We start from the raw sequence: 26,890 nt of genomic DNA on the forward strand, positions 1-26,890 counted from the left end.
TAAAAACAACTTGGCATCAGGCTCCATGTGGGGGATGAGTATGGGGGCTGTAGTCCCCTAAGCGCCACCTCTTTCCTGGGAGGTGATGTACCTAATTGCTAGATGCCTCTGTCTTAAGAGGAGAGGAAGAATCTTCAACCTCTATAAAGTTTGAGTTGCAGTTCATTGAACCTAATTGCCTAGTTTTTAACACTAAAATAAAGATATATTATCCTGATTTCTTCCTGTGTTCATTGATTTTTTTACCCTCAGTCCTTCTTTTTGGCAATTAGCCGTTGTGCCTACTGTCATAGCCGTCACTCAGATTGTGTCAAAATGCAGCCTGCTAGTTGGTTACTGAACTGTTGAAATAGCAGTATGTGTGGATTTCCGTATTCTGCTCCAGGAACAGCTCAGAGTGGCAGTTTTCCATGGGATGTAGTGGGAGGACCTGAGTTAGCACTTTTCCCCTCATGCAGGAGCTCGAGGACTGTGACAACCTTGCAGAAATCCTGTTCACATTATGGAATCTTCTCTTTTGAGGAGCCCCTTATTTAAATTTTTAGTGCCAAATTGCACTTGTCAGGGATGCTCCAGTTCACATTCCAGGTGACATGGGACCTTGCCTTGCCTTGTCTTGCTCAGGTGTGTAAACAGAAAGTGTTCATTTTACAGTAACGTCAAGGGCAGCCTTATTGGAATGCTGTTTTAAACCAATCCCCTGCTCATGGTTTTTACGTCTGTCAGTAAAGATCAGCTTTTTTCCTGCCAGGCGGTGGTGGCGCGTGCTTTTAAGCCCAACGCTTAGGAGACAGAGAGGCAGGTGGATCTCTGTGAATTCCAAGTCAGCCTGGTCTACAGAGTTCCAGGATAGCCAGGGCTACACAGAGGAATACGGTCTTGAAATGACAACAACACAACAAAACAAAACAAACATATTTCCCTAGTTTTCTGGCTTATCATTTTTATTTTCTTTATGATTTTTTGTTGTTGTTGTTCTTTAGTTTTCAGTGATTTTGTGTTCATTGTCTAGTTTTACTCACCAATCATAATTTGTGTATTGTCTGGAGAAGAGACGGTCCAGGGTTTACTGATAGCCACACCATAACTCTAGGAAAAGCTTCAGCACCCCCCAGTGGTGGGACTATAGTTACAGTTTTGTTGATTGGCTTTTGAGCTGAATGTTTGTTTGGCTTGCAGAAATGCTATGAATGTGGTTCTGGTACTCAGTCAAGTTCTGTAAACACTTGTCTCCTATGGCTTCTTTGTGCTTCTTGGAGCTCTGTGTACTCTCTCCTGCACCCCTAGCTTCCCCAGCCCTCTATGGGGTAGTGTTTCTTCCCCTGGCCTCTAGTACATGCTATATGGTCAAACTTCATGGGTCCCACTCTCATCTTTCACACTTTTCCTATGGGGAAAGCTTGTGACTCACTGGAGTTTGATGCCATGCCAATTTGGGGGACACTCTGGGGTTTCTGGGTATTGTAATGTTGCAGGTTTCCAACCTTGCTTTTCACTCAGCTCCTACTTTGCCCGAAAGTCTTCATGCATTCAAGACCCAAGGAGAAGCCCCCAACTATTCCTGATATCTTCGTCTTCCTTTTTCCCTACTTCAAGCTAGTTGCTGGCTTGCCCACATGATCCCAGCCTTCTTGTATCTTCCTTAGTCTGGGCCATCCATAGGCTGCTGAGAGTAACCCTCCCTAGGACAGTTATAACCCTTGGTCCTCCCTGCTGACAGCAGACTTTACTAGACCCCATATTTGCCCCTTCCTTCTCTGTTCTGCCTTCTTCCCTTACTTTTGCCCTCTGTTAAGTCTAGGAGGAGATAGCAGGGCTAGGGGCAATTTAGGAAACCACTACCTTACAGGTAAATACAGGACACAGACTAGGTCTTGTATGTTCAGACAGCCTTAGCATGGCTTCTGATAGGACCTATAAGTTGGGGGGTGGGGGGGGGTGACTTTTAGTGGTGTGGCATCAATGAGTGAGATGTACAGTAGGGTAGAGAGATGTTTGAGGAGTTATAGATTGACTCTTTAGGTCTGAGTATTTCAGTGTCTTTGGGAAGGGAGGGGTTATAGAAACCAGCAAGGTTTGATTGCCAAGACATGTTGAATAAGTGAGGAAGGGCTGGGGATCCTGGTATCTGCTGGTGATCACAAAGCCCATCTGTCCCCTCTAGTGGGCTCTACTGAGAAGGTACAGGCCACATACTTCAAATCAGACTTCCTACACTTATTGTGGCTATTGATGGTGTCAACAGAGTGTGTACTGCATGAGAATGGTTCTTAGACTTGCTGTCTAAGGAATGTTTTCCTCACTGTTTTCCACCAGTGTCAGCTAGGTGTGCTGCCCCTGGGGACAGGGAACGACCTGGCCCGTGTTCTTGGCTGGGGCTCTGCCTGTGATGATGATACACAGCTTCCTCAGATCTTGGCAAAGCTGGAGAGGGCCAGCACTAAGATGCTGGACAGGTGAGTGGGGCAGCCAGGATGTGTGAATGGCAGCTGGACCAAGAAGCATTGGCCTCTGTGGCCAAGCTTCATACTCTAAGACTTGTGAGGACTAAGACTAGCCCTAGTCTCAAGAAAACCAGAAAACTCAAACAGTCAGAATACAACTAAGATAAAGGCACCAGACTATGACATTGGAGCAGTGAGGGGTTGGTTGGGGGATGGGGCCCTGCAGATCCCTGGGTGTTAGTGGGTATTCTGCAGCTGAGCTGACTTTGGGCCTGTGCAGGTGGAGTGTCATGGCATATGAGACCAAGCTCCCTCGGCAGGCCTCCTCCTCCACTGTCACTGAGGACTTCAGCGAGGACTCAGAGGTACCACCATTTGCTTGCTCTTTCTCTTGTAGTGCTGGGAATGGCACTTCAATTCTCACACTTGGCACTGAGCTGACCCCCAGTCCACCACCTGCTATTTAAGCCCCACATGTGATTGTCATGTACTCAGCTTTTTTACTACATCCTTGTCCCTTTTGTGGTTCTGAAGGAGTGCAGGAAGAGCCTTGGGCTGAGATTGAGGCTGAGCAGGCTCAACTCTAGGGCTTCATGACTGTTGGGAGGTGCTTTCCGATGCCTAACCCCTTGTGACATCTTATGCTCAGCACTTATGCAGTCTGCTGTTCTTCCTATACAGCCTCCTCCTGTCTGCTTCCGGAAGTCTCCATGCTCATCTGTCTCTCTCTGACATCTGTGCTGCCCTTGTAGTTAGCACACACCGCTTCAGCACCAGTTCCAGTCCTCTGTGCTGAGCAGTGGCCACTCCAGGGATTCAGTTCTGAGATCCTGATTTGTGTTTATGTCCTAACTGCTCCGCTGGGCACATGCAGTGTTGGTCCTGCTAGGTGACTGGTCTGACAAGCCCAAGGGGTCAAGGACAGTAGCAGTCAGCAAGCCAAGCCAAGCCTACTTTTTATGGCTTCACAGGTGGAGCGTGGCCTGTGCTTTTGTTTTGAGAATATTTGTGTGGAGCCTGAGAAAAGTACCCAGGAAAATGTCTGAGACTGGCACAGATAGTTTCTCTTTGACCTGTGAGAAGGTTTGCTTGCTATGGGGTGGACAGAGAACGGTGGAGCTGAGAGACAGAGTTCCTGGTCAGGGCAAAAGGAAGCTTCTGCACTGCCTGGCCACGAGCGAGCGCACTACTGAAGGTAGACTGGGGTTTACGCCAGGGCTTTCAGGCTTTCTCACTGTCCTGCCTGAAGAGCCATAGTCTGTCGGGGGCTCTGATAGGGATTGTTTAGTTCTGACTCATCATTTAGTCTGTCCACAGGTTGGTGACACTTTTGTCCTCGCTCCCTTAGCGGTGGACAGCCCTGATAGTGTTTAGAGATGGTCTGTTCTGTGAGAGGATGGACCAGAAGGGCCGAAGAAAACTCCCAAGTCAGACACTAATGGCGCTCACAGTAGACTGTGGGACTAACTGCCCCCTGTTTTGGTATGATTATAGGTGCAGCAAATTCTCTTCTATGAAGACTCAGTCGCAGCTCATCTTTCTAAAATCTTAACTTCGGACCAGCATTCTGTGGTGATCTCATCAGCCAAGTGAGTAGTGGGGCTCTGGGGACTCAGAGAGGCGGCACGCTGCTGCTCTGCAGGGTCCCAGCCAAGCTGCCTTCTGTCCTACAGAGTGCTCTGTGAGACAGTGAAGGACTTTGTGGCTCGAGTGGGCAAGGCCTATGAGAAGACGACAGAGAGCTCGCAGGAGTCAGAGGTCATGGCCAAGAAGGTAGGTTCCCAGGCACAGGGTAGGTGGAGCAGCTGGTGCAGAGGAGCTTGCTCTCATGCTGCTATTTCTTGAATCCAGTGCTCTGTCTTGAAAGAGAAACTGGACTCTCTCCTCAAGACCTTGGATGACGAGTCTCAGGCTTCATCCTCTCTGTCTAACCCACCTCCTACCATTGCTGAGGAGGCTGAGGATGGGGACGGATCAGGCAACATCTGTAGCTCTACTGGGGACCATTTGGTGGGCTCGGCATGCCCCTCCCGGCCACAGATCTTCCGGCCCCGGGAGCAGCTAATGCTGAGAGCCAACAGCCTGAAGAAAGCAATTCGCCAGATTATAGAGCACACAGAAAAAGGTAATGGGTCTCTGAGTCCCTAGGTGTCACTGGAGTTCCCAGATTCCCTGGATGTAGTTATAGACCCAAGGACTTCCCCACCTCCATCTTCATATGACAGTTCCCAAACCCTGTCGACCATTCACTCTCTCCTACCTACCCTCTCACTGCCCTAGGACCACACTTGACACGGTGCTCTCCCTCTCACTTTACCAACTCTGTTCCTGTCATTCTGAGCAGCTCCACCTCTGATTGCTTCAGACCCTGTGGTCACACCGTACCTGGTCACCGGTGTGACCATACCACACACTCTCCTGCTAGGGCCTCTAGTTACTCTCTTCACCTCCACAACTTCCTGTCTCAGAGTCCTTCTCTCCAGCCTGTTAGCTGGAATGCCCAAGTCCTAGTACATTAACTGAGCTAGGGCACTGGACTAAAGTGTGTTGTGGTGAGGGTTTTGGGTCTGAGCCTTGAGCTATATTACCACTGAGAAGAGAGAACCTATAGTAGTATCCTTAGCCCTACTGGCACAGACTTAGCAAGAATGTTCTTTCTTTACCAGCGGTGGATGAGCAGAATGCCCAGACCCAGGAGCAGCAGGGTTTTGTCCTAGGCCTCTCTGAATCTGAGAAGAAGGACTTGAAGACTGACAACAGGGTGTGCACATCATCTGTCCATAGTGAGAGCTGTGTGATTGCCAAGGGGAGAAGTCAACGCAAAGGTATGGTTTGAGTGATACTTGGTGAGCTTGTCATGGACACTTTAGGGTGCTTTTTCTCTTTGCTCTGGCCATTGGAGTAAACTGACATTCTCACCTGTAGCCTATGTCTGTACCACCTTCATGTCACCAGATATGATTAGGAGAGGCATGTGCACTGTATCACCTGCAGGAAACAGGGCCTCCCCTGCTGAGGGACCTCGCTGTCCTCCCTAGGTGTTCTCATGGCTGCTCATAAGAGTCTGGCAAAACTGAGATCTTCATCTCTCTCGGAATAGACCCCAGCAAAGGTCTTCAAAAGGAAGGGGTTCTTCCCATCAGCTGTGGCGCACTGTGGGGGGGAAGGGGGCTTTTCTAGAGTAGACACAGTGTAAACCAGCATCGGAACGAACTCTGTGCCTTCTCTACCCAAACTGTGATTAGGGTCAGCCCCTCTGTATCCAGCTCTGTGTCCTCAAGATGAGTCAGGCCCACAGTGGACATGTGCATACTCTTCCTTCACCTTTACTCAGGGACTCTTCATCGCACACACTTGCTACTGGCCAGTGAGCAGCTTGCAACTCTCCTTCTTTCCCACAGCCCTCCTGTCTGTTCATTTTGTTGTGACTCCTCTCAACTCTGCTCTGCTTTGGACAGTGTCAAGTGTGTTGTCCTGTTTTACAGCATCCAGGGCCCCTTGTGAGAAGCTGGTGAGCAAAGGCCTGTCACTCGGCAGCTCTGCCTCACTCCCTCCTGGTACAGGAAGCCGGGACAGCCTGCCTGCTCTGAACACCAAGATCCTATATCCAAGTAAGTGACCCACTGCCCCCCCACCCCCACCCCACCCCACCGTGGGGAGGTGAGTCTTAGCCTGGGGTGCGGTACCAGGGAGGCTAGAGGTGCTTGCTGGAGGTGCTTAGCCGGGGTGGGGTACCAGGGAGGCTAGAGGTGCTTGCTGGAGGTGCTTAGCCGGGGTGGGGTACCAGGGAGGGTAGAGGTGCTTGCTGGCCCTGGCTGAGCTTATGGCACCGTGGGTCTTGGAAGGAATAGGACTGTTGCTGTCCTCGAAGAGCTTGCAGTTCCATGGAAACATACACAGAACTCTGTAATTTAACTCATGTGACTGTGTGAAAAATACCTTTTTGGTTTACAAGTGTTTTTTATTCCTTTGCAATTTCATACATGTATGCAATGTTTTTTGACCATACCTACCCCCAACACCTCCCTCCAGACCACTGCCAGGGCCCTCCAATGTACTCTCCCTTCTTTATATCACTCTCTTAGTTTTTATAATCCATTGAGTCTAATTAGTGTGTATAGGGGTGGGCTACCCACTGCAACATGGGCAACCTAGTTGCAGCCACCTTTCTCCCCCTTAAAAGTTAACAACTGCCAGTAGCTCCTCAGCTAGGCCCAAAGCCTTAGGAAGCCTTTTGTCCTATGCTTGGATTTTGACTGGCTTGATGTGCAGGTGATCAGTGTTGCTGTGGCTGTGTTATGTCCACCAGACATCATTTCAAACTCTCTTTTCCCATCCTCAGGCTCTTACATTTTTTTCTGTCCTGTTTTCTCCAGTGTTTCCCGGATCTCTGGGAGGGATTGACACAGTTTCAGGGTCTAGCACTTACTCACAGCACTTTGACCAGTTAGGGGTTTTTACATTAACCACTGCTCATGGAGAAAGAAGCTTCTCTGAGGTTTTCCTGGGTGTTAAATTCACACTTTGGAGGTGAGGTAGCACTAATCTGTAGGTAAAACAAACTTTAGACTACAGTGTGACGTCATGACTGTTTAGCAGAACAATGGCAGCAAGTGTTCTCTTAGACCTGTACTCTTCCCAGCCAGGGACCATTGGCCAGGTGTACAGTACTGGGCATGGATCCCCTGTCCTTTGGTGTAGGCCACAAAATCAGGTAGAAGTTGGTCTACTCCGTAGTCATTATATCACTGCTGCACTAGTGGGCACATCTTCCTGGCAGGTTGGTTTTGCGGCATGCAAACAAAGTCTAGTGCTGGGTAACACCATTGATTCTCCCCCTCCCCAACAGCCCACGTAACACATTTCAGCTGCAAGAAAGCTAGCTAGGAGGAAGACTGATTCCTAGTTAGTTCCAGATTAATTTCTCTCTGTCCTAAAACCCAAGTGTGCTGTCTTTAGCAAGAGAGTTGTTTTGTTGTTTTAGTTTTTTTAAATATATGCAAGTACACTGTCACTGTCTTTAGACACACCAGAAGAAGGCATCAGATCTTGTTATATATGGTTGTGAGCCACCATGTGGTTGCTGGGAATTGAACTCTGTACCTCTGGAAGAATAGTCAGTGCTCCTAACCTCTGAGCCATCATCTCTCCAGCTCCTGAGCAAGAGAGTTTTACCATGTAGTTTTGGTGGACAACCAAAAGCAGTGTCAATAGCCCATGTTGTTTTGGGTGCTCTTTGGACTCTTGACCAGTAATAACATATAGCATAGTATCCCAAGCCTAAAAATGTACTTGTTCAAATAAAAGGCATGTAATGTACAGATAATGCCAGGTAAATGAAGAAGGGGACAGTTTTTATTTGTGTTCTGGGTGTTAAATTAAATTCTACTTTAATATGGGATGGTAGTGGTGATTTTGAATTGTTAATCAAATTGGAGCACTTGTCCGTAATGTCCTGTAGGATATGTGGCACCAACCTTAGAGATCTGTCTTACTCCATCTAGAGCTCCTGGCCAAGAACCTCTTCATCTTCCCTTGCAGGTGTTCGGGCAGGGATGTCTGGCTCCTTGCCAGGGGGCTCAGTCATCAGTCGCTTGTTAATTAATGCTGATCCCTTTAATGCTGAACCTGAAAACCTGTAAGTATGAGGCAATACCAATGGGGCATTTTGTTAGGATGCAGAGTGCAGAGGTCTGATTCACAATCAGAGCCATCAGTGGACAGCAGGCTTTTTTTTCAGCTGTTGTTGGACGTGTGCCCGAGAGCCTTCCCTGTAGGCTAATAGGACAGCCGAGGACAGACCTGTCACTGTCCTGTCCCTGTCCAGGCTCTGAAACAGGCCAGATCAGTAGTGACTGCATTGTCACTTTCTTATTCACTTCATTGTTTTTGTCCTTGTCTCTTGTTGCCTCATGGTGTTGGCCATCCCTTCAGTGATGTAGCTTGTAGCATTCCTGGGCTGAAATCCTCCAGGATTTGTTTTTCCCTGGGTGTTATTGTTCCTGGGAATAGTGTCTTTGAGGATTTTAGAGAGAGTCTGGCGGCTCCTCTATGCTGCATTACAGAGGGGGCGTGTGAGGCTATAAATGCATTTGCATAGTGGTTTAATGGATCTCTGTGTATATTAGAGCTTACTGTAGGTGGTATTTCTCATACCAAAGAAGACACCATTTTAATAATTTTTTACTGCTACTGATTGAACTTTTGTGGGCAGCTAGAGGCTGGTGGCAGCTGGTATAAGTGGCCTGCTCTTACTGTCTGGTGTGACGATGTGTGTGGTTCACAGAGGCCCTGTTTTGGGAAAGTGACTCTTAATACTCCAGCCTAGTGGTACATGGGTCTGTGCTCCTGGTCTGGTTTTGTGCTGGAACCCTAATGATTTTCCTTAGCAGGGGCAACACTCTTGGGGCTTTGAACCAGGAGACTTCCTTTATTTATCTCCTTTGATGTCCTGGAAGGCCTCCTCTGTGGCTAAGCCTGTTTCCCCTCCTGTCCTGGGTATCTGCTTCCTCCTTGGATCCCTGCACCCAGCCTCTCCTCCTCTTGTTCTTGCACCCTGTTTACCGTATTATTCTTTTTTTTTCCCCCTAGGATCTATAAATACTGCTCATTACATGCTTTTTAGCTTAGAAAATAGTTTGGCCCCAGAGCTCTTCTGAACAGTCACAAGGCACTTGAACTAGATGTGTGATCAGGAAGGACTCTTGCTGTACAGATTGGTTCTTATCAGGTTGCAAGAAACATAACCTAAAATGTATTAGAATTCTATTGCAAACTTTGTGGAGCTCCTCTTTTTGTCCAGACTATGGGCATTTTTAGAACTTACCTTCCTCACAGTGTCTGTCACATGGGACTGGGGGAGGGCATGGGGTAGGACACACCTATGGCTCTAGAGGAATAAGGGAGTGCGTGGATAGTGCCACAGAGGCATCACCAGTAGTTCTCTGGGGGAAGGGAGGCTTTTGGCCTTGGTATAGGGGTTTTCAGTGACTGCCCTTTTCAGTTCAGGGATTTTTTAGACAGATTAGCAGTGTTTGAGAAGCATGTTGTGAAGACCTCTGGGAAACAGGCTGGCAGTGCCTCAAGGGCAAACCAGAGGCTGTGTGTCCCAGTGGTTTTGTCCATTATACAAACTCACCGATTCTAAAACATACGTCTACAGCAATGTGGGCACTAATGTGCGTAAGTCATCACTAGAACACAGATCAATTTGAATGTTTATCAGTTATTGGTAGACAGAACGTAGTAAGGCCACATAATAGATTGCTTTGCATAAAGATAAACTGGTTAGAGGAAAGGAGCCAGAGCACATTATCTCATTCCATTTATTTGACAAGCCCTGGATGGGCACATCCCGAGGATCTGTGCTTCTAGGGCCTGAACAGTGAGGCAGTTGCCAGTGCAAGTGACGGTGGTTCTGAAACTGATGAAAGGGCTCTGAAGTGTACCAGAAACCGTTGAGTCATGTACTTAGATGTGGTAGTGACTTGCTATGTGAATAACATCTTGGTAGAGCTCTTACCAAAACAAACAAATACCCCACACAAACCCTGAATCAGGACCCTGGGTTCAAACTCTAAACACAGGGAAAGGAAACAAAGCAAACCTAAGTGAAAAAAACAACAAAACACGGAAAAAGCCGTGAGTTTTGTTCTGCGGGAAAAATGGCAGGACAGTCACAGAGGAACCTGTCATGCAGAGCCATTGAGAGACTTTAAACTCACCTTTGCAGAGAATACTACACAGAGAAGTGTGTCATGAACAACTATTTTGGCATTGGCTTGGATGCAAAGATATCTCTGGACTTCAACAACAAGCGTGATGAGCACCCAGAGAAATGCAGGTATGTACTCTTTGTTGTCAGTTTTGTTGTAGAAAGAGGAAACCAAGAAGCCAGCTCAAAAGGGGAGGGACTCCACCCCTGGATTGGCCATCTTGGGCAGACTGGATATCAGGAAGCCAGTGATGTGTATGACTGAAGTGGGCTGTCTCTTACCCAACATCGGAGTCTATGATGATGTGTTGGAGGAAGGTGACATGAGTGTGCTACAAGGTCACCATTCCAGTACCGTTCATGGGTAGAGCTTTGCTTGTCCACAAACTGCCTAGAGCACCCCCTCTCCGTGCCCCCCTCCCCTCAATTGTCATCAGGACATGGAGAGCAGATGGCACAGTGCATGTATAGAGGTCAGAAGACCACCTGTCTTAGTCAGGGTTTCTATTCCTGCACAAACATCATGACCAAGATGCAAGTTGGCGAGGAAAGGGTTTATTCGGCTTACACTTCCACATTGCTGTTCATCACCAAGGAAGTCAAGACTGGAACTCAAGCGGGTCAGGAAGCAGGAGCTGATGCAGAGGCCATGGAGGGATGTTCTTTACTGGCTTGCTTCCCCTGGCTTGCTCAGCCTGCTCTCTTATAGAACCAAGACTACCAGCCCAGAGATGGTCCCGCCCACAAGGGGCTCTCCCCTGTTGATCACTAATTGAGAAAATGCCTTACAGTTGGATCTCATGGAGGCATTTCCACAACTGAAGCTCCTTTCTCTGTGATAACTCCAGCTGTGTCAGGTTGACACAAAACTACACCACCTTAGGTGTCAAGTGGTCCTTGTTTTACATCTTGTTTTGAGACAGTCTTCTATTTTTCACTGCTGTATTCCTGGCTGACTGACTCATGGGGTTCTGGGGATTCTCCGGTTCTGCTTCCCATTAAGCCATGGCCCTGGGATTTCAGATATGCTCTATCGCATCCAGGTGTACATGGGTTATGGAGATTCAAACCCCAGTCCTTATGCTTGCATAGAAAGCACTTTATCCACTAGTCATCTCCCTATAATTTTATAGCCACAAGTCATGATATATAATTTTTTTTCTGAGCGTCACTTACTTCCTTTTCAGAGTGTGATTGCTTTCTTGGCAAAGTGTCAGTTTGTAGCATACTTCATCATTGCTAAATTTACTCTTCTTACATGTCTGAGAAGCCCAGACTGTTTTGCTCCAGTGTCCTGCTGTACACAGTTGCTGAGTCCCTGTGGGTTAAAAATGGTGTCTGGTTTGCCACAGGGCTATGGCTGCTTGTCAGTGGGTGTCAGGCTGCCGCACAACCCTGCTCCGGGGGTGGGGAAGTGCAGTCTGAGGTCCCTGGGGAACTGCCGGAGTTGGCTCGGGTGTCCTGGCCCACACAGAGGACAAGGACAACAGATTCTCAGACTCTTGGACACTGAAGATGCAGCTTGATGTTGTGGAAGAGCTGAGAACTGAGTAGGGGTTGGAGGGGCTGGCGCTAGCCTGGGGCGAAGGGAAAAGGGCAGGAGGAGAGCTCTGGATGGTTCCTGAGGGGAGAGTGTCCTAGGCTTGGTCAGGGCAGGTTGGCTGTGTGTCTGAAAATGTAGAGAGGCTTCCTGCATTAGATTAGGCATGGCTCTTTAGAGGAAGACCTGCTCCATTGTTCCCCACAGCAGGTCCCAGTGAGAAGAGGCAGTCCATGGTTTTAAAGCATTTATTGTTATGGTGGAGAGTTGTGACCAGTGAAACTTTCTCAGGGTGGGCCTAAGGTTAAATACCTTTTGCAGGGAGGAGTATCTGGGAAGGAGAGCTTGATTGGCTAAGCCCCTCAGGCCTTTAGGTACCTCATTTAAATGGAGCTCTGTCTTGAGGCTATGTGATCTATGGGTCAGGTTGATGGTCACATAATTATGGAGAGCTAAGGCCTCATATCAGGACCCTGGTGTCTAGAAGTGTGGCAGACAAGCGACTTCTGTCCCTTGCTGGGTATCTGGGGTTTAAATCTAGCTCAATTAGAAACCAGGCTGCCTTTTGAGGTCGCACAAGTCCCCAGGCTTCATAACAGTAACTCAGGTTATTGTAAGAGAGCCCTGTCCAAGGTGGCACTTCTGTTTCTAGGAGTAGGACTAAGAACATGATGTGGTATGGTGTCCTTGGCACCAAAGAGCTGCTGCACAGAACCTACAGGAACCTGGAACAAAAGGTCCTGCTGGAGGTGAGTGGTAGCCTCCTGGCCTGGTGGGTGACCTCCCAACCTTGGTTAGAGATGAGTTCTACTGAGCCTTGCCTGATCGTCCCTGAGGAGCCTTGCCTTGCCACAGGCCCAGCATATTAAATTGGTGCTAGGAAGAACTGGCACATACTGAGTACTGCTCTTTTCTCTCCATCTGCCTTTCTGCGGCGCAGTGTGATGGCCGCCCTATTCCCCTCCCGAGTCTTCAAGGAATTGCTGTCCTCAACATTCCCAGCTATGCTGGAGGGACCAACTTCTGGGGGGGCACCAAGGAAGATGATGTACGTATGGGGTTTGAGGTGGGTGGGCTGGGCTTAGCAAGGTCAGTGAGGCATGACTAGATGGGATATCTCCTTGGTCCTAACAGTGGGCATGGTGGAGGACCAGATAGACAGGTTCCCTCACCAATCGGCCTGGTGTCTAGAAGGCAGGTCTAGCACAAGATCAAGTGAGAAGCAGCTGAGACTTGAAGGAGAACTTAAATTGTCCGAATTGGCAGGCACTAGATGGAGAGTATCCTGTTTTGGCAGAAGAAAGGAGATGTGGAAGCTCAGAAGCAAGAAGGGGCAAAGTATATAGAGAACAGTTCCCCAAGTGCAGTGTGGAATATGTGCATGGAGGAGGGAGATGCCTGTAGGGCCTGCATTGTATGAGGCAGTAGAAGCCAAAGGCAGGAGTCTGGAGTTTATGTCAAGAACATAGGAAGATATTGACGGGCTTTAACCAAGGTTTGCATGTAATTAAAAAGCCAGCTTGGCACTTACTGCAGACTTATTTGTAGGCCACTGTTCTAAGTACCTGGAACCTGTTTGCACGTTCATTTTATATACCTCCCCCTCCTAAGGAGCAAGCAGTGTCATCTCCCTCTGAAGGACGGAGGACATGACTAACTTGCCTGAGGGCTCATGTCTAATAAATAGCACGTTTGAGGGCTAGTCTCAGGCATTGGGCTTCTGGGTAACAGATACCCAACCCTGCACTTCATTTACCACCATCACTGTACCATGTGTGGGTGTGGGCTTGTCTGTCTCACCAGAACCCCCAGAACAGGAAGCAGAGCAAGAGGGAGACGCGTTTGGGGAAGTGAGGCAGACAGCTTTCATGCTGGCCCTTTCAGACTTTTGCAGCTCCATCATTCGATGATAAGATTCTGGAGGTGGTTGCTGTGTTCGGCAGCATGCAGATGGCTGTGTCTCGTGTAATTAAGCTACAGCATCATCGGATTGCCCAGGTACTGGCCATGCTGTTCGATAGGTCTAGCCCACCCCCTTCTAGGACTCATCCCTGTTTGGAGAGGCAGGGTTTGGCCTAGGATGCTTGGATTTGCTCACAGTAGAGACCCAAGAGAGATGCCTAACTAGGACCTTAGAGGCAGCCCCACTCTGCCTCCCTCTCCCACTGAGTGCTCTGAGTCTTGCTGAGGTAGAAAAGGCCCAGATGAGCCTGGTCTGCTGCAAGAAGCAGTGCACCTTGGACATGGATCTGTCTGTGGCGATGACTAAGCCCACCGGGGCTTGACAGACAGCTCTGAGGTTAGCTAGAGAGGGCAGTTAGGTCAGGGCTCTTGGCTTTAATTCTGACAGCACTGAAGAGCTGGTACAGGTCCACCCACTTTGGGGGTGCAGGGAAGGAGTAACTGTACATACAGTGCAGTGCTGATAAGATCTGTTGGGTCTTCCTGCATTCTCTTGGTCCCCAACACTCAGCTGTTTAAAGTTTACCTTTTTGTTTTTGTGCACATTTTTGTAAAGAGTTGCAGAAGCTTTATCATCTGATGTTAGATTTTGCTCTGCCCAGGGATGTTTACATCTGGCAAGGACCATGACTCTTTGACCCCTTTAGCCTGATATCCGTATCTGTACCCAAGATCTTCTGGTTATACCTATCCCAGATGTGTGGGGAGGGAACAGTAGGGGCAGAGGGGGCAACAGAGCAGAGGCTAGAAAAGGAGGCCAAGTAAATGGCTGTGGGTAAGGAGTGGGAGTGCAGACACTCAGAGCAGCAAGGCCTGTGGGTGCTTTAAATCTCCTGGCACGGGAATAACAGTCTGGCATCTGTTTAAGTGTCGCACAGTGAAGATCTCCATCCTGGGGGATGAAGGCGTGCCTGTGCAGGTGGATGGGGAAGCCTGGATCCAGCCACCTGGGTACATTCGGATCGTGCACAAGAACAGGGCGCAGACATTGACCAGAGACAGGGTAAGAGCAATTGCCATCGAGGCCTGGTGGGGTCTGGGTTACCAGTGGCTTACTCATGGGCTCACCTGTACATTCATAAAAGAGGCAAAAGGGTTTCATCTTTGTTCTTGGATTTCTCTTCACCATACAGAGATTAGCTGACATAGTGGTGTGCCCTGTAGTCTCAATAATCTAGAGGCAGGAGACCAGTTAAGGTTATATAGTGAGACATGTTCTAAAAGGCACAAAGTTAAACTAACATACATAGCTTTTACCTTGCTGTGGGCAGATGGTGTGCTCGCCCTCTAGAGGGCACAGGAAGAAGTCTGACTCTGTGTTCTAATGTCTCAGGCCTTTGAAAACACCCTGAAGTCTTGGGAAGACAAACAGAAGTGTGAGCTGTCCCGCCCACCCTCCTTTTCCCTGCACCCTGAGATCCTGTCTGAGGAGGAAGCTACCCAGATGGATCAGTTTGGGCAGGCAGCAGGGGGCCTCATTCACAGGTAGGCTCTGCCATGTTCTTTGAGACCTTGCAGGCTTTGTGGCCTGGTCCTGTTTGCTGGCTCTGCTTTACAGTGGGGCCTGGAGCCTGACTTCTCTGGCTTAGTTTGCTTCCTTCGTCTTCTTGGTTATTACTCAGGTTTGCACAGTGAAGACACAGATGCACAGGGATTTTTCTGAGCCACTAAAGCTTTAAATCCCATGCTGGGTGTCTGAGAAAGGCCACAGCCACTCTGGAGAGCAGTGTGCACCCTGCTCTAGTAAATCATCAGGCTTTTTCTTGCTGTACCTGTGGTCTATAAGTGGTTTGTAGAGCTGTTGCTCTTGTGGCCTTGCCACTGTAGGCGCCTTCCTGCTCACTTGGGCTCTCCAGACCTTCTGGTTCTTTCAATAGCTTAGCCTCTCAGTGCTGCCCTTGGCTTTTTCTTTGGTTTTGGCCATGGGTTCTCTGTGTGTTCGTCCTGGACGTATTTGCCTTGTTCTGGTGAGTAGAGGCTTCAGGCTGCTTAGCTGGCCAGTTTCTCTTTGGTCCTTTCGGGCATCTCTGGCACCTCTTCCTCCATGGTGTTATCTCTAGACAAGCAGCTGATACTGATGCAACCCCATTCTGCTCCTTTCCATGGCAGCCATGTTTATCTAACTCTTTGTTGTAGGGACTGTGGCCCTGCCACTTTGTAATCCCTGGTAGCCCAGGAAGCCTGGCTGCTGGGAAGGTGTGCTTACTAGGTCACTGAAAGCCACAAGTAGCTTCCCACAGTATGTGCAAGTTGCTCCCTAGCTTTTCTCCCAGCATGCCCTGTTCTATCCCACCTCACCCAGCTTCTCTGAGATACCCCTGGTCAGCTCTTGGTCTTACTCAGGCTGATGTGGCTCAGAGCTCAGCAGCACACCAGGTTTCTCGGTCAAAGGTGGGTCTAACTTGAAGTTCCAGAATGTCTTAGCATGATGCAGCATCTGTGTCCCCAACTTTCTTGACTCTCAGCCTGCATGCAAAGCTGTTTGGTTGCTTTCCATTTTATGAAAGGTTTCATCTTACACATTTTTCTCCCTGGAAAAGCTAGGATTTGGTATTAGATCTTCCATAAAAGTCCACTATTTGTTGCTATTGGGGTGTGATATGCCTATGGCTGTGACTGAGAGGTCATCATTGGCAAAGCTACTATCTCCACTGGTGTGTCAGACTACCCCCTTTGCATGTGTCCCCTGGGTGTGTTCATAGCAGTGTGTAAGGCTGACATGTGCCTCTTTCCTGCAGCATTCGGGAGATAGCACAGTCCCACAGAGCCATGGAACAGGAGCTCGCACATGCTGTCAATGCCAGCTCCAAAGCCATGGAGCGAGTATACGGCAAGCCCAGAACTGCAGAGGTACTTGGTCTTTTTGGGTCTGGCTCCTCCTCACCTTTACAGCCCTTGGCTTTTCATATGGATACATTTGTTCTTCTCAGGGGTTGAACTGTAGCTTTGTTCTGGAGATGGTGAATAACATCAGAGCACTGCGCAGTGAGACAGAGCTGCTGCTGGCTGGGAAGATGGCCCTGGTGAGTTGATAACCGATAGGAGGGTTCTGGCTATATCTGAGGTGTAGGTCCAGGGTGCTAGACTTATAGGGGTAGCAGTTTTCAGTCCGGGGTCCTGAGCCTGAAGAAAGGGGCCTCAAAACCATGTAGTGTGGCCATTATGTTGTGGCCAAATTTCTTTGACAACATCTCAGCCAGCCAGGGTGTTGTCAGATGTTAAAGATGCCTTTAACAGTATCTGTGTGGCTAGGTGCCAGTCGTAACATTGGGTGTGATGCTCTATCATCTGTCTCCACTCATCATGTGAAACTGGTTCACTGGGTGGGAGTAGGGGTGTTGCTGGGCTCTAGGAGCTTGCTCAGATGGCTGGCTACTAGCTTGCATATGACATGGAAGGGCATTGCTGGAGACCCTAGACTAGTACTGTCCCACTCTCCACTCCAAAGAGGTGCTGTCCTGAATGCCCAGATGTTGCACTAGCTGCCTCTAATGCTTGTGCAGGAGGAGCATGGCCTGCCCACTTGGTGACAGAACCCAGGGGCACTGCAGCTGGCCAGGTACTAGGTTTGCTGCATGTGGTTTCCCTAAACTAGAACAGAGGTCCACCCATCCTCACCTGTTCAAGGAAGGACATTCTGGGCTCAGGCCTTCGCTTCAGTTCTGCTAAGTTTTTATAGCCACCAAGGATCTTGGTCTAATAAGCCTTACCCACCTGCTTGGCTGGTTCAGGTTTGCTGTGCTAAACAGCTCCATTTCTCTCTCCCTTCTTCTGGAGCAGCAATTGGATCCCCCTCAGAAGGAACGGCTCGGGGCTGCCCTAATTGAGATGGACCAGCAGCTCAGGAAGCTGACAGACACTCCCTGGCTTTGCCAGCCCTTGGAGCCTGGTGAGGAAGAGGTATGTGTGTCCTATACATAGTTACAGAGTTTAGTGGTTCATGCCATTAGTCCCTGTGTGCAATATAGTCCTTGAGGCTTTGGAATTGAGGTAGCTGGTCTGCCTTCTGGAAACTTCTCTACTAAAATGGCCTTTGAGGCACAGAGAAATTTAGAAATGGAGGAAGGAATTGAGAGTTGGGAATGAAAAGTGATCCATGATCCTCACTCTGAAACAGCAGGACTGGGGTGGAGAGCAGGTGGCAAGAGCTCCTTGGAGATCAGTGACAGGAACTCAGTTGCTGTGTCCAGTTCCCATTCAGTGTGATCTACAGGGTCTTAAGAGAGTCTTAGACGGGGACCCAGGGCATACTGTTCCTGGATAGGATCCCCCTACAGCAGGAGACAGAAGAGGAAAGCATCTGGCAAGGATAAACCTAGGCTGCCTCTGGGCTTCTGGTGTCTTAGAGATGGAACAGAAAGGGCCAAGAGAAAAAGTTACCTTGGCCTTCCATAACACAGGAGACAGTGTCCTCTTTAACATAGTTATAGGAGATAAATGATATGAAACAACCTCTGCCCAGTTTAGTCTGTTGGAACCTTTGGCAGCAATATGTAAAAGTTAAGGATAAGGATGTTGGGGTTGGAGAGATGGCTTAGTGTTTAAGAGCACATACTGCCCTTCCAGAGGACCTGAGTTTGGTTGTCATCACTCAGAGGACTCACAACTACTTGTATAATGCCACTTCCCTGGGCACCCATACAAATGTATAAGAACAAATAAGAGTATAAAAAATTTAATTAACAAAGTATCTCTTCCTACTCCCAACCCCCAAATATAGATTAGACCTTGGCAATGAGTTTCTGACTCTGTGTTTCTTAGTCTCTCCAACAGAATGTGATGCTGGATCTTACTAAACGCAGCCGTAGTGGTAAATTCCGCCTTGTGACCAAGTTTAAAAAGGAGAAAAACAATAAGAACAAAGAAGTTCACAGTAACCTAGGAGGCCCTGGTATCTGCCCCCTCCTGTGTGTCTCTCTGGCTGTCAAGGCCCAGCTCTCCTGGTCTCTGCTTTTCTCCTCAGCATTGAGGCTTTCCCCCTTGGTCTTGTGCTATAATCCCTAGTCACATGGCTATACTAGTCTGTCTTATAAGACCACACCTTGCTTGTTTTCTCTCTGTCTGAGTACTGACTGATGTCCTGCTTTGCTTGAATGCATCTTCCATGGAGACTGTGGGGTGATGGGCAACTGAGCCAACCTGCCTACACTGAGTTTGGGGCTGAAAGTGGAGAGGACAATAGGAATGACAAGACAAACTCGGAGACACAAAACTCTAGACTCAAGACTGTGCTGGAGTCCTCTGTGCCTGTTTCCTCTGGCAGGCTGCTGATTCCCATTTAATTGACTCACTGATCAAGGTTCTTAAGCTTGGCCCTCTGGGCCACCAGTGATTGTGGGTGAAGAATCAATGGGAAATGGTGCTAAAGAACATTTCCCCCTCCCCTTTGGATCAGTAAATTGGGTCTTTAAATGTATCTCAGTGGTTGGCCTTGGGTACTGTATCTGGCACCTTTAGGGGCCAGGGCTGGAATTGGTGTGGCATCTGCTACCATTCAGGGCAGCTTCTGTTTGAGTTTTTCTTTGCATGTTTGTCTAAAATTGGGTTTATGTGAATGATGGTGGATCTGACTTTGCATGGCCTAAGTCTCTGCACATCTCCTGTAGTGCTCCAGCTGTGAGCTCCTCTGGAAGCTAGAGGAAATGCTGGCTTTAGTCACAAAGATGTTCCCTCTGTGTTTGGTGCTGTTTAATTCCTCTGGGACACAGAAGTAGCCAAAAGGCTAGTGACCCGCCTGGCAGGAGTAATCAGCACATCTGCAGTGCATGTCCCTCAGGAGGGTAGCTCTTTTGTCTCCTTTACACTGCTGGAGCACAGTGCCTGTGGCTGGGTGATGGTGCTGGCTGCTGGAGGCATCTTGGGTGGCACTGCTGGGTGTCTTGGTGTTGGCTGCTGCCTACTTGGCGCTGGGCTATGGGCATTCACTGCACTCGTGCTTTTCCGTCTCTGACAGTTCACCTCTGGGGGACAGAGGAGGTTGCTGCCTGGCTGGAGCACCTCAGTCTCTGTGAGTATAAGGACATCTTCACGCGGCACGACATCCGGGGCTCTGAGCTCCTGCACCTGGAGCGGAGGGACCTCAAGGTACTTCACAGGTGTCTTCCTAGAACCCACACCTGCACTTTACACACTCTTTTCAACTATGTCCTCTTCCCTGACTCTGTTCTAGCATCACTGGTCATCAGTTGTTCTTGAGCCTTTTTGTGTACCCCAGGGTGCACAGGTCTTGATGACTCCCCCTGATACAAATAAGCAAGGCCAGGTGCAGACATGATGGGAGAAGCCTTGATTTTCTTAGCCACAAAAGGAACTGTCCTAACCTTAGAAACTAGGGGATACTGGTGATGATACATGGTGATAGGTTCAGCTGACAAGTTCTAGGTTCTAATAGTTGGTGGGCCACATTGCCCACAATGAGTGAAGATGGAAGAGTCTGCTTTCTCAAGGCTGGTTTCACAGGCAACCACTTGGCTCCTGGGCAGCTGCTGCCACTTCACCTCACAGGGACAAGGGTCAGGTGGATCATCCTCCCATCACTGTGCATGTGTGGTCAGGTCTGCACCCACTGCACTTGACTCACATAGCCAAGCCCTGGCCTGCTCGGCCTTGCAGAGCTAGCTTGGAGTGGGCATTGCTTCTGGTTGTATCCAAAGGCAGAAAATGGTCACAGGGACCTCCTTAACTGGTAGCTCTCCCAATGCCACCCACTTGCTGTCAGGCCTCTGTTCTTTGTCTGCTGGCTGTCCTTCACAACAGTAGTCTTTGTAGGACACAGGAACCATGCATTGGGTGTCTGCATGACTGACATTTGTGCTGATTTCCTTCCTATTTCATCCATTGATCATTTTCCTAATTTGTACTTGAAAAGGAGACTGAGAAAGCTTTTTGGTGGCAGCCCATTTGTCAGCCCTCTGGTCTGAGCCCTCTTCCAAATATCCATGTTGCCTGTCTTCCTTCTCTGTTGCAGGACCTTGGTGTGACCAAAGTGGGCCATATGAAGAGGATCCTTTGTGGGATCAAGGAGCTGAGCCGGAGCTCCCCTGCCGCCGAGGCCTAGCCTCTGCGTTCTCTGCCTGCATTCTCCGCTCCTCCCGAGACTGAGGCCTAGGGAGGACACTGCCAGCACTCAGCCCCTGGCCTTTCTCATGGTGCTATTCCTTTTGTTAGAGACAGGAAGCCCAATGCCCGTTGGTAACAGCTTTGGAGTCTTGAACATACCAACACAGCTACCTTTGAGAGAATACTTTTCCTAGCTGCAGTCATTTGGGGCAGACTGTGTCACATCCACTTGTGGCTCTTGCTAACCTGCCTTGTGGGCCACAGGGAATGTGGTGAATGAAGCCTGACCACCCAGCACCTGGCATCCCTGCAGAACCTTCTTACCTGGGGCACATGCTTGGATTGTGCTGTGCACTCCTTTTCTGTGTCCTTTATTGGTCACACTGGGTAGTACCATCTTCTGTCTCTATTGGCTCTCAGAAACAGAGTTGGGTCAGGCCTCAGTGGCCCTCACCAGAATGTTCTCTGTGCCTGCTACCCACTCTGTAGTTCTTCACAGCAGCCCCACAAAGGCAGCCCACTGCTGTTGCCCCCTTTGTTCACAAGGTTTCATTGTTTTAAAAAACAAGCTATTTACTTTCCTGGTTTGAAAATGGCATGGATGTGTTTCCAGGCTTGTTATAGTCTGTGAGGAAGGAGGAAAGTCCTCCTGCTTAGGCCAGGTCTCAGGACACTTGGTTCTCCCCACTCTTGTCCTGTGGGCTGTGAGCATGTGGACAGCCCATGTATCTCCTCAGGATGCTACAGGTGTCTGCAGTCCAGTCTGGGGCAGATAAGGATTGCCACTAACTCAGCATTCCTGTGGAGACCAGGCTTCTTGGATGCTGGAAGTGACATATGCCATGAGAGAATGAATAGGGGCAGTCATCTGGAGCCATCTTGGGTGGCTTCTCATCTGCGCTGAGGTTTGTTGTCCCAGGAGATGCCTGTTAGGCCTCTTGACTGTTGCTGCCTTGCTACTATCTGCTGGGCAGAAAGCTCTCCAAGGCCCAGACTACATCCTGTGGGCAGTTCCCAGGTGAGGATGTCCTGAGTCTTCACTGCCACCTACTTACCCTTCTCTACTTTTGAGATAGTCCTCCACAGGGACTGATAGAACAGCTGGAAAGGGAGGGCTGCTGGTCTGTGGTCCTCACCAGAGATGACAGGTCTGTGGGCTCTGCCGGTGCTTCCCCATCTGACATGGGAAGGAAGTACTGAATTTGGGCTCTAGGTAGAGTCTGCAGCAATTCCAGCTGGGAGGCAAGGTTGACCTGCTGTTTGTTCTGAAGACTAGACTCCTTGTTCATCTTCCCTTTCCTGGTGACAGATCTGAGAGCCCTGGTGAGCAGAGTGGAGTATGGAAAGGGCCTACAGTGTTGTTCCTGCTGTGTTCTGCCCCAGGCCTAGAGTTCCACCCATTGTCTATCAGCTGTGGGCTGGGAGAATCTTTGCCCTGTGTGTGGTTGTTGCTGCCTCCCTGAATGGAAATAATTTTCACTTTCCACCTGGGATTCTATTTTCCACTGAGCAGTCAATGTAGACCAGAATGTGGAAGCAGGGATAACCTCAGATAATTCACAGAGCTTTTGCCAGCCAGACCAGCTGAAACTTAGGTGACTAGGGTCCTGAGAAACAACTGAGGGCAGTGGCCTTCTTGAGAAAGCTTCATGTTTGGGTGAGGGTGTTAGAAATCATTATTGTCAACAAAAAGTGAAAGGTCCAGTCTGAGTGCTGGAGGGACCTGCCAGGTGGCCATGCTCTCCGCAGATGTGTTCTGGCCATCACCACCCTGCCCCAAACCCATAGCAGTTCTCTAGAGTTCTGGAGAGGGATAGAATGAAGGATCCCAAGGAATTGGAGTAAAGGTTTTGTGCCTGCAGGTGGGGCTACCTTAACCCCTCATATTTATAATCTTAATTTATAGTGACCATCTGGAGCAGATTCCTCTTGTATTGTTATGTACATAGTCTGCATCAGAGAGTTGTAAATAAGTTCTTCTGTGTATAATAAAACAGGCCTGTTTTTGATCTTCCAGTGAGCATTCCTGTCCTCATTTCTGTGCTGACAGTTGCTAGCGGTTCTGAAGACTCGGTTGCTGACTTGGTGGCTATAAAGCAGAACAGAGCTGTTATATTCCAAGGGTCTGCTGATAGGCAGTTCAGCCAGTGTAGCTCTGGGTTAGTCACTAGCAACAACAAAAACTTCTGGACAGCAATCGCCATTAATGCTTCTTGTCAGGGTGCCGTCATTCACCTTCACACATGGATGGTTAGCTTGCTGAACTGCTGTGCTCCTGCAGGTAGTGTGGCGGTTCTGGTATTGTTGAGTCTCTCGTAATTATATCTGACCTAGGGGGAAGCTAGCAGCTATGAAACCACTTTGGATTGCCAGGGCATTCATAACACCTACTGCAATGGCCCTGGCCAGATCCTGTCCCCAGAATAGTAAACAGAGCTACTCAACAGCCAGTTCTTCCAGTACACTTCCCCAAGAGTCTATATTTATTTTAAGCCAAAATAGACTTATTTCCAAAATCAGTGTTTCTAATATAACTCATGTTTGTTGAATGTCTAGAGAAAAAAGAAAGTTGTGCTGCTTGAAGAAAAAGTCACGCAAGTCCCTCAAGCAGCAGGACACAGACGGCAGGCAGTATATGACAGAGTTGAGGACTGCAACTTTAAGAATGTTTTATTTTTTTCTTTAATAAAGTCTTAGTGTTTTTCCCTGTTTTGTCTATTCTGTTCTCCAAACACACACACACACACACACACAAAAGAAACCAACCAGATAGGCCTGTCAACAGACTTAGGCTGCAGCTAGCACTTGAGGCATGTCTTCTGGCTCCTCCAGGTACTAAGAGGGTCAGGGAGCCTCTGGCTTCCTGAAAGCAAAGTGTCTGAGCTAGTACATCAGGACTGTATTGCCTGGGGACAAACTAAGGAACCATGTCAGTTACAGTACAAGAAACAGTATCCAGTATCCAGAGGGCTCAGTTGTGGTCAAGTAATGTTTACTGTTTGGGTCTCCCAGAACCTCTTGGTGTGTAGCTACAAGGACATGGCCAGAAAAGGTAACTAGTCCAAGTCCAACATCTTATAATACAAGTGCTTCAATAGAATCAGTCACCTAACATGACATCAACTCTGGCAAATGATGTTGGGAAGACAAAGGAAGAGCAAGATTACCAGCTGAGCATCAGCTCCACAGAGAAGCCAGCATAGCTGCACCAGAAATGTGAAAAGCCAGCAGGGGCTAGCTGAAGCCCAGGCCAGAGTAACTTTTTCTTTGTCTTACACCACATCAGTTCTGTTACAGGAAGACATGTAAAAGCTGGTAAGAAACTGATACCCTGACAATTCCTCTTAGGAATACTGTCTGTCATAGGCTAAGTCAGCCCAGGGTCCTAAACCTGCTAGTTCAGTAATAGATGCTGTTTTGATAGTGTATTAATTACAGTACATAAATACCAAATCTCTTCAATCAGTTACCTGTGCTGACTGAGAAGGAGGAGGCCTCAGTTTCCCCAAGACAAATGGGAGCCTGGATTTGTTGTGCTAGGCTTCTTTGATGGTCCCGTCTCTGGCCAGAGTGCATAGGTGGTAGATAACACAGTAGGTGAATGCCATACATAGCTTTTCCTGCAAGCTGGCTTAGAGTCCTACTTTGAATTTGGCTCAAGAGGAGGCACATGGCATAGTGAGGACTGGAAAACTGGGAATGGAGTCAGGACACACATCCTTCCTTGCAGCTTCAGTAAGGTGCCAGAACTAGATGACTAACTGGTCACCTCAGGAGTGGGTAAGTAACTGATCTTGTGGCTTACCTATCAGATTTGTCCTCTTTGAGCAACTTGCCATTGTCCAGAAGTATACTTTCTGGAAAGAGGCCACAGGTAAGAGGTCTATTCCGGGCATAGTGTCTGAGTCTGAGCCGGCTCTGCAGCTGCTGTGTCACAGAGCTAGTAACCAGGCACACTTGTTTGGTCTGAGAAGTGCCATCCCTTCGCCTATCACAAAGCTGAAGACTTGAGATCACTAGCTGTGGAGGCAACCAGCTTGTCCACCATAAACCCACAAGGTGTCTGTCATAGAACTGACAGGATGCTTCTGTCTGAAGCACAGGAAATACTGCTGCAGGGGCTATCTGAAGCTTGCAACGTGGATGGACAGAGAAGCTTCTGGTCCCCGGAACCTAGCGGGCACCCCTGCATTGGAGAACAAATCGCTGCTCTGTGCACGGTGGACTTCTCGGCTGTGGGAGACAGAAGGTATCACTGATACACAATCATGGGTGAGGGCTTATAGAGTTGTTTTTTGTTCATTTAAAATTTATTTTTATGTGCATGAGTATTTTACCTGCATGTCTACTACCTGTGGAGGTCAGAAAGAGGGCACTGGATCCCCTGGAACAGGGGTTATAAATAGTTGTAAACCACCATGTGTGTGCTGAGAACTGAAGTTAGGTCCTGTGCAAGAGCAGCAAGGGCCATCTCTCCAGCCCCTGTGTTGAGGGTACTTAGAATGGCTCCCAAATGAATTCCAGATACTAGGGCTCAAGGTAGAATAGGATTTTCAAGTTGGACAGATGTCTTCCTTCCTGTCTTCCTTCCTTTCTTCCTTCTCTTTTGTTTTGTTTTGTTTTGTTTTTTTGAGACAGGGTTTCTCTGTGTAGCCCTAGCTGTCCTGGAACTCACTCTGTAGACCAGGCTGGCCTCAAACTCAGAAATCCGACTGCCTCTGCCTCCCAAGTGCTGGGATTAAAGGTGTGCACCATCACCGCCCGGCTGATCAGATGTTTTTCAACTGCCCATGTGAGGCCCCAGTTTACTCTCAGGTGAGAATAGGGTTCCCCACATCCTGGCTAAACATTGTTAATAGGCAGCTGTGCACAATCCTTTCACAGCAGAGTGACCTTTTTCTCCCTCACATTTTTAATTGAAAACATTCACAGTGTACCCAAATCATACCCACATACCTATATGACAGTTCAGGTGGCTCCATTTTGCTCCCTCGGTCCCTGTTCCCAGAGAACCACCTCTCTGACCACTTAGCAAACTAGTCTTCACTGTGACTTCCAGACACAGTCACGGTACTGTGACTCCTGGGTCTGGTATTTACAATGTACAGTACCCTCTTCAGATGGCTCCAATGAGACCCATGCTAAAGCTGAGCTCAGGCTACTGCATTTTCTCATGTGTCTGCCAAAAGTGCGTTTGTGAGGGTGTTGCTGTGTGACAGGTGTGTGCTCCCCAGGAGTAAGAAGCTCCTCCAAAGTGGTGTTCCAGCTCCACACCTGCTAGCAAAGCCACGACCTAGGCACGGTCTGCTCACCAGTGTGGCGTCATTTCAGCAGCCTAAATGGATGTGTAGTGGTTTGAATTGATGTGTGACTGATGAATGAGCTTAACTGAACATTTCCTGTATGCTGACAAGCTGCTGCACTTCCCTTCTGCTCAGGCTTATCACCAATGTATTTTTGGCTTGTTGGCTTTTCTACCAGAAGGCATATTTACACCAGTAGCCATAGCTTTTGACCTAGCCGCCGTGCTTAGAGACATGCTTTACAGATAACCCAGGATCGTTGTTGGCAGCCACCATGAGGTTCACTCACATATGGCAGAAGAGTGCCATGCTCCCACCATTTGTTATGGGCTGTCAGTGATGTAGGGCAAGCATGCTCTCTGAAACGCTATGTAGGTGACAGTGATGCTGGTCCCTATGAAGGTGAACGCACAATGAACTCCTTTGGTGGCTTTTGAGTCTGAAAGCCTGTAATAACATTAAGCATAAAATATAAGATGGAAGAAAGTGGGAAGCAGTGCAGGCTGGTGAGAATGCAGTATTCCAATAGCATGCAAATGGGAGATGCCGGCTGAACACATGTTCTAGCTCTACACAGTGATGAAGATGACAGCTGACCTGGAACACTGCTGGGTGACAACTAGGGCCCTGCAGAAGATCAGGTGAGGTGTCTGGAAAGGGAGTGATATGCCAGGTCTGCATCCCTAGTGGCCTTGAGTGGACCACGGCCAAGCCTTACACTCACCTTTTCTTTTTTTCCAAAGCTAGCCGCTTCTGGTTCTCCTTTCCAATGTCATCTCTGATTGTGCTGAAATCATCATTGTCATCAAACAGGAGATTCTACATTTCAAAACAATAAAGACCAAGGTTTTCAGTGTGGTCTACATTT

General features: G+C 48.6%; 2 protein-coding genes across 13 annotated transcripts in view; one reads left to right on the forward strand and one right to left on the reverse strand.

The window, feature by feature from the left end:
• Dgkd (diacylglycerol kinase, delta) overlaps positions 1–23,422 on the forward strand; it is a 91,914-nt gene extending 68,492 nt beyond the window's left edge. For 4 of the 7 annotated variants that reach the window (XM_006529471.3, XM_030253733.1, XM_011247988.3 and 1 more), the window contains 19 exons: positions 2,317–2,456; positions 2,725–2,809; positions 3,939–4,033; positions 4,118–4,217; positions 4,296–4,569; positions 5,111–5,269; positions 5,930–6,055; positions 7,986–8,082; positions 10,177–10,287; positions 12,351–12,447; positions 12,639–12,746; positions 13,583–13,696; positions 14,529–14,663; positions 14,994–15,145; positions 16,399–16,510; positions 16,591–16,683; positions 17,441–17,560; positions 18,422–18,551; positions 19,614–20,621. In XM_006529471.3, coding sequence (XP_006529534.1) covers positions 2,317–2,456; positions 2,725–2,809; positions 3,939–4,033; positions 4,118–4,217; positions 4,296–4,569; positions 5,111–5,269; positions 5,930–6,055; positions 7,986–8,082; positions 10,177–10,287; positions 12,351–12,447; positions 12,639–12,746; positions 13,583–13,696; positions 14,529–14,663; positions 14,994–15,145; positions 16,399–16,510; positions 16,591–16,683; positions 17,441–17,560; positions 18,422–18,551; positions 19,614–19,855 — 2,490 coding nt within the window. In that variant the 3' untranslated portion in view covers positions 19,856–20,621. The other 3 variants (NM_177646.3, XM_006529472.4, XR_003955002.1) reach the window with 3 other exon arrangements.
• Usp40 (ubiquitin specific peptidase 40) overlaps positions 23,364–26,890 on the reverse strand; it is a 63,464-nt gene continuing 59,937 nt past the window's right edge. For 3 of the 6 annotated variants that reach the window (XR_001784185.2, XR_001784186.2, XM_006529477.4), the window contains 2 exons: positions 26,747–26,841; positions 23,364–24,952 (listed from right to left, as the gene is read on the reverse strand). Coding sequence is in view for 3 of the 6 variants with exons in the window: in XM_006529477.4 (XP_006529540.1) it covers positions 24,841–24,952; positions 26,747–26,841 (207 nt within the window). In the remaining 3 variants the exon portion in view is untranslated. Of the gene's footprint in view, positions 26,842–26,890 lie in introns of all 6 variants that reach the window. The other 3 variants (NM_001033291.2, NM_001198573.1, XR_387167.4) reach the window with 2 other exon arrangements.

The sequence above is a fragment of the Mus musculus genome, chromosome 1 (genome assembly GCF_000001635.26).
Source record: "Mus musculus strain C57BL/6J chromosome 1, GRCm38.p6 C57BL/6J".
NCBI classification, from domain to species: domain Eukaryota; kingdom Metazoa; phylum Chordata; class Mammalia; order Rodentia; family Muridae; genus Mus; species Mus musculus.